The sequence below is a fragment of the Pollachius pollachius genome (assembly GCF_949987615.1).
Source record: "Pollachius pollachius genome assembly, chromosome: 1".
Taxonomy (NCBI): Eukaryota; Metazoa; Chordata; class Actinopteri; order Gadiformes; family Gadidae; genus Pollachius; species Pollachius pollachius.
Window position 1 is genome coordinate 7,285,361 of NC_136934.1, and position 7,362 is coordinate 7,292,722.

General features: G+C 45.8%; 1 protein-coding gene across 1 annotated transcript in view; it reads right to left on the bottom strand.

The window, feature by feature from the left end:
* Positions 1-6,415, bottom strand: part of LOC307087130 (versican core protein-like) — a gene marked incomplete at both ends in the record, with an annotated part of 7,385 nt that extends 970 nt beyond the window's left edge. Inside the window, 6 exons of the mRNA XM_079752590.1 lie at positions 2,321-2,403; positions 2,781-2,939; positions 4,386-4,499; positions 4,610-4,723; positions 4,828-5,388; positions 6,334-6,415. Coding sequence (XP_079608716.1) covers positions 2,321-2,403; positions 2,781-2,939; positions 4,386-4,499; positions 4,610-4,723; positions 4,828-5,388; positions 6,334-6,415 — 1,113 coding nt within the window. The remainder of the gene's footprint in view (positions 1-2,320; positions 2,404-2,780; positions 2,940-4,385; positions 4,500-4,609; positions 4,724-4,827; positions 5,389-6,333) is intronic.
* Positions 6,416-7,362: the final 947 nt, after the last annotated feature.

Genomic DNA, 7,362 nt, shown 5'->3' on the forward strand with positions numbered 1-7,362 from the left:
AGCGTTGATAATAGCGTTATAATAATAGTGTTAATCAGATCATTGGGTATGTGTTGCTGGGTGTTATTTTGAAACATAAAAGGACCTTCCTTATCTTCCAAGTAAAACTGGAAGAGTCGATAAGTTCATGATATCAAACTAGCACCACTGTTAGGGCAGAGGTTAACAAGTCAGAGGCTATAAAGTTAGACCTTATCTCTCGCTCTGGAAGTGGTCCTGCGAAAAGAGATATTGCACTGCTGCTCATGGAAATAGGGTTTCCAATCTGTAGTTTATGGCTTTCTGTAGCTACTCCGAAAGGCCACAAGATGGAGCCACAGCATCTGCACACTGGAATCTATGAATCTATTCCAATAAATCACCATACCTCTCTTTAAAGAAGCACCCATGCAAGGGTGTCTTATTAAGAACAGCATAAATATAAAGAGGAAATAAATGTAGTTGGCAGATGCAATCAGGTGGAAATATTCTATATTGCACATGCAGAAGGCAGAAAGGAGGTTTCCTTTATAAGGCTATTTATTATAGTATGTTATAATTGACATGTGTCATGTCAAGCACTGTGTCATGACATCACAGATCCTACCATCCCGACACATCCGGATTATGTACGCACAATATTCCAAAAAATGTTGATTTGCACAATCCTGCAATAATGTACACACAGCTGCAGCCAGTGAGGCTAGCTCCCTCAACTTGGACAGCATCAGCGGGCTGTCAACGCCCTCTGGGTTCAAACAGTCCCATCAAAGCTGCAACCCCCACCCCACACCTCCATCCATGCCTTGAGGTGCTGCAACCCTGTTATTATGCTGAGCAAAGCTACTGGCTTCCTGCCCCATTCACTCACATTCATCACAATGGTTACCCCATCCCTACCCTCCCCCACCCCAGGCACACAGTAGACCCTTAATGACCAATCATCAAAATCAATAATCAGTCCTATGTACTTTGCTAAATCCTGATTCACACACACTAATGTGTAAGCAGTACGCATCTGCAAATAAATAAGTAGAGAGTATGACACACACTCACACTCACACACATACACGCACGCACGCACGCACGCACGCACGCACGCACGCACGCACGCACGCACGCACGCACACACGCACACACACACACACACACACACAGACACACACACTGCATATGCAACAGATGGCTGTGTTGATACATTCATCCTCCACAGCTATAGTACAGACTGGCTCTACTCCAGATGCCAACTTTGTTCCAATTGTGGTGGTCTACTACAGGATCCTGGGGCGACCACCCACCTAGCCCCTACCCCGGCCCTCCGCTGGGAGGTTTCTGCACAACTTCCTCTCTCTCCCCGTCTCTCCACAGCCGGGCACAGGTGCTGTCCATCTGTGTGTGTGTGTCCATCTGTGTGTGTGTGTCCATCTGTGTGTGTGTGTGGCTGGGTGGCTGGGCTTGGCTGGCTGCCTGCTGGCTTTCCAGACGGGTGTTGGGCTCGGACGAGCGATACCTGTCCACGCCTGTCATGCGCTCCCCCTAGACAGTGTCCCTAACACCCTCCCCATCCCCTCCCCAGCACCACCCAACCTCCTCCTCCACTCAAGCTGGGAGGGGGGGGGGGGGGGGGGGGGGGGGGGGGGGGGGGGGGGGGGGGGGGGGGGGTGCTAATGCAGTGACTGTGACCCCCCAACTCTCTCTCTCTCTCTCTCTCTCTCTCTCTCTCTCTCTCTCTCTCTCTCTCTCTCTCTCTCTCTCTTCCATACCTTTCCTCAGGCCATCTAGATGCCTCCCGCCTTATCTCTGGCGTTGTCGCGGGGGTGGGGGGGGGGGGGGGTTATCTTTGAAGTGAGGACATCACTCTGTACGACATGGATGTACATAGCAATTAACCACTATCCTGTCTAGTGTGTGAGAGGAGGTGGAATGGGGTTCCTCAGCCAGAAGCCAAAACAAACAAACACACCCCCACTTAGGGACACCGCAGAGCGGTCAAAACCCCCAACTCCTGCCCCGACTGACCGACTGATAACATGACCTGTCCTACTGCAGCCAGGAATGCACAGAGTCGCAGTGGCCAATTCGAAACAAACATCTGCACTCGTTCCTTGTTCTCTGTCACACACCCACACACACACCCACACATGGCAAGGGGGAGAATACGCCATGAGAAGGCCACCACTGTTCCCATCCCTACCACATTCGGTCACTTCCATGCGGAGGAGCAACTCCTACCCCGGATGGTGACGCCATTTTCTCATCAACATCACGTCCAAATATTTAGAATGATGCAGTGCCATGTTTGTTGAGATAAAATACTGTGAGAAAAGAGCCCAGTTCTTACCAGAGGGTTGCCGTCGGTCCAGCGGAAGTCGCTGTCGTACACCTTATCGTTCAGGCCGATCCACTGGTAGTCCTGGCCCAGACCTGCGATATAGTGGCAGAGAGAGAGAGCTTGGTTAGGAGCAGGTTGATGGCTCCCTCTGAGAATTTACCCTTATTAGGACTTTTTCGGTGAAAGGAAAAAATTGTTAAAAAAAAGTGTGTGTAATTACCAAAATAGAGACACAAAGTGTGATGCCACATAGGCATTAGTTTCTTGTTCTATGGTTGTTACTAATCTCAGCTCATTTTGATAAGATGTTTTATAATTAAGTTAGAATACATTACGAAATGATGGATTTCGAGAAGCCCGGTTAAGCAGTGCATTCTCTTGCATGTGTCTTATCTAGTTTATAACACACACACACACATACACAGCTTATCTATTTGTTTTCGTCTGTCCGTCAAAGTGATAGACTTACGGTTGACAAACTGCTGCTCCTCGTGGGAAACTATACTGGCTAGGTGAGCGCCCTGCATTCTGCACTCGCGCTCTGCGGTGTCCCAGTTCCTCCTATGGGGAGAGTACTTGTAGCAGTGGCCCTGGAATTTATGCCAGCCATAGCCACATGCTTCAGTGTCTGATGGGGAGAGGAGAGAGAGAGAGAGAGAGAGAGAGAGAGAGAGAGAGAGAGAGCATTGATTAGTCATTTAGCAGAAGTCCTTTTTGTAACTTTGGGTAAGAAAACCAATCATCAGTGCCTTTCAACAGGGCTAAGATAATACAATGCATAGTTAAACACTTCTGTTTTACTACTCCCAATCGGATCTTTCCAACACCTGAGTATTTTCAACCTAAAGTATTTTCAGGCCTCAAAAAAACATAATTATGATTACTCTTAAAATGACGTTAAGATTAAATCAGATTGGGACATTGAGTCTGATGGAGCCTCTTAATTACTTGTAAGGTCTCTGTGCATGTTTGTCGGTATGTATATGTATGGCTATATAAAGATGAGGTGACAAGTTCTATTTAATGTCTGTTTTACTAGATTTTTTTCAAAAACATATTTTTATCAAGACTCAACCCAGCTGTTGATACACGGACCAAACAGACATCTTGGTTCTGATCAGTTCTCCCCTCACTTTCATACGCTTTATTTCTCCACTAGCAGGATGTTTTGGGAAAACAGCTGGGACTCAGCATACAATGGGGCTGTGGTGTGAATCATTGCTGAGTGATCCCAATAACATCTTGGGCGGGGACACCAGTCGATCAGGCAAATACGGATGATGACTTGGGCTGAACAATTAAAAGGTCAAACTATGCTGCATTTGGGACTACATGAATCAAATGACGAGTCGGGGAATCACTCACATGTTCCTATGGCCCTACTCACAACAGTTCATATATTCAAATGTATTTGTATAGCGGTTGTAACAGTTTTTATATTGTTTTTCATTCTATTAAACATAAACATCTTTGCTTGCTGAAATAGCCAATGTGAATTATAACACATCCGTAGTCGGATGTTTAACGTGTCTAAACATAACCAACAGAATGTTTGTGAAGTGTGTAATGTATTGTCTGCTAGGTCTGTCTGCCTGACTCCATCAGTCAATGCTACCAGTTCAGTAACCTGGCGGCCTGCGGACAAGACTAGGAGACTACTAAAAGCAGCTGCCATGATGAGATGGAGGGGCTGTTTGTGATTCAGTTGTGTCTTATTGGCGAGGGTTTATATTAGAAGAAAATGTTCTGCTGTTGGGGAAGTCTGAGAAGCTTCACAACCAGACTTAACCATAACTCATTTATTTAAGAGTTATCTCTAACATTGACTGTTTATTCCTCAAGGGATTTAGGGGATTTAGTTATTTTGAGATGGATGAAGGGGTTGAATAAAATCAATACCTCTCACAAAGTAGTTGACCACATAAACAGTTACTTTATTAAACAATAGAAATAGTAAGCAACTAATATTGGTGATGTGGTCATTGTATACATTTGAATGCATTAACAACACAATGCTAACTGAGGAAAATATATAAATATTGCGTCATACAGTAACGTCATACACTAAACTCACCCTCTTCACAGTAACGGCCGGAGTAGCTGGGAAGGCACACGCATGTATGGCAGCCAACCCCATCAAAACACGTACCACCGTTACGGCAAGGGTTGGACTGGCATTCATCAATATCTAGAAATAACAGAAAAGGCCGAAATGAGTAGGCATATTTGGTGGTATCAAATGATCTTTAAGCGCCTGTTGTGATGAGAAAGGGGATACAGAGGGAATGTGTGATGTACCTGTTTCACAACGGACTCCAGTGTAACCAGGAGGACAGCTGCATGAAATGGTACTGCCGGTCTTGGAGCAGGAACCGCCATTCAAACAAATGTTTTTCACACATGAGTGAAAACCTGCGTGGATATAAAACAAACCATCTAAATAAAAATACATAGAGACATAAACTCAGATCCCTTAAAATTACAATGCAAAAAATCTGTAAATGATTTTTACATACCTGGAAATTCAACAGTCTCGCCGATGATGCTGTTGTTTGTGTCCAGTCTAGATTCAACAGAGTTGCTGGGTTCTTCTCCACTGATCGGCAATCCTTCATTGAAGAGAGGTGTATAGGGTATCCCATCCTGGTCCACTGTGTCATTTTCATTGGAGAATGACGAAGGAGTGGTATGCAATGATGTGACTATTTCTTCCAGGCTTTGTGTCTCAGCCAGAGGCACGATTGTGGTGGTAGTGGCCGACACTTCTCTGTCCACACTGATGGAATCCTCTCTCCTACCTGGCTCTCCGATCATCGGTAAACTCGTGGTAACATCTGCCTTGAATACAGTCTTGATCTCACCGGGAGCGGCTGAGGGCTTTTCTTTAGTGGATTCTTCACCAGCCTCAACAGTGGGCGCTTCGGTTATTATCATAGAGGGCGGGCTAGTGATAGCAGTCGAAAGCTCATTTTTGTCTTCAACCTTGTCACTCTCCAGATCCACCGCAGTGCTTGTCGTCAGGCCCTCTCCTATGCTGCTACTGCTCTCTGACACATGTTCAGAGCTCAGTGTGGATGCTAGCGCAGGCAAAACAGGGGTACTCCCTGCTATTACGGACGATTGAGAAGTGCTTCCCTCAGAGCCACTTTCGCTTCCTGCTGAGATAACAGACTGGCTCTGAGTAGTTTGTGGCAGAGCGCTTGGAGGTGCTCTTGGGTAAATTGGGATCGATTCAACCTTGGAGAGGTCTGGTGCTTCATAATCTACTGGGGTGCCATAATCGGGGTCTTTTTCATAAAACGGGGTAGAGGTTGATGATTCGCTCTCTGTGCTACTTGAACCGGCTTCTTTTAGAGGTTCAATTGTCCAATTGTCTTTTGAAGCTGACCCATCTACAGGGGTGGCTGTTGACTCTGAACTCTGGGTTGTCTTCTGAATTGGCAACAGGGGGCTGGTTGTGCTTAGTAGTGCATGCTCAGAGGAATGATCGGTGTAAGGCACATGGGTTAAGCTGTCGTCAGATCTGGCCTGTTCAAAGGATTCCACAGGGGTTGTCAGATGTTGTAATGGCGAACTTGTTGTGACAAACTGAATATTGACATCAGGCTGTGATGTAGCAGCTGTCAAATGTATGCTGGTCGAGAGTTCACTAACCTCTATGGTCAGATTGGGAGCCAGGACCAAGGTTGGGATTGGGGTGACTACTGTTTTCGTCTGAGATGTAAAACCTTCCTCTTCTGAGCTCGTAGAAGTCTCCTCAATGTGTGCCACATGAGGAGTTTGCCCTCTGCTTGCTACCGTTTCACTTTCTTCCGTCAACATCGGAGGTAATAGTGTGGACATCGCTCTGATGAAGATAACAGGTGTCCCATCCCCTGAGGCTTCTGATCCAGAAACCTCTGAAATGGGGGCTGCTGGTGGGTTCTCTGTGTGTCCAAGTGTTGACAATTTATCCTGTGATGTAACCGGAATCAATGTTACTTCCTTAAAACTCAGTGTGGACTCTTCAGAATGTGTCCTACCGCTTTCAGTTATGGCTACAAGCACAACGGGCCCTGTGCTGTTGTAATCTACAACTTTATCCACACTAGAGAAGGTGGTCATTGTGACTTTGGTCGATGCTTCAGTTTTATCAGATATATTTTCAACACCATCCTGTTTTTCAGGGATGCTTCCTGCGGAAGTTGAAACTTCTAGGTTAGCAGTTGACTGGCTGGATGAGTCATCGAACAAAGAGTTATCAGTTGTTGATGCAGTGACTCCCTTTCCAGTAGCAGGGGAGGTGGTCCTCTCACTGGAGACCATGGCGATTGTTGTAGCCGCTACTGTTTCCGCTGAGCTGACAGCGACTGAGGAATGATGTATAAACGTAATCTCTGACCTGGCCTGCTGGTAAGATTCTGCCGATGATTTTACTTCAGGTACCGGCACAAATGTGGTGACAAATTGAACTTTGTCCACAGGTGTTGATGATGTTGCGATGGTAGAGGAAGGAACGGAGACCCATTGTTGAGACGATGCTGTATGAAGTTCCATTGACGAGACTGATTCTTCAGTTGATTCCTTAGTAGCTTCATCTCTTTCTGTTTCAGTCAGTGTTTTCTCTGTGGTGTACAGCGAGGACGTGGAGGTGGATAAAGTATTTCCATCTATTATACTTTTCGGTGATAATGTGGAGATGTTGTTTAGGTTAGTGGTTGTATCCATTGTCTTGTCACCGGAGCTCTCAACATCAGTGATATTTGCCTCTGATGGCTGTTTAGTAACTTGAGGTGAAGTTGTAACGTTTGTGGAAGGCAGTTCATCAATCTTTACTGTATATGTGTACACTGTGGAAGTCTCTGAAAATGATTCTATGGTTAAGGTATTTGAGTACTCAGTAAAATCTGGACTTGATGTAATAACTGGTTTTTGGGTGCTATAAAGAGATGACACAGCTCCTACACTTGTAGTAGCTGAAATAGTGGGAATTGGCTCTTGTTCCACCATCACTGTTGCATTGACCATTGCACTAGGAGGGGTTTGTTCAGCTGAGTCTTCTTTGCTGGTCA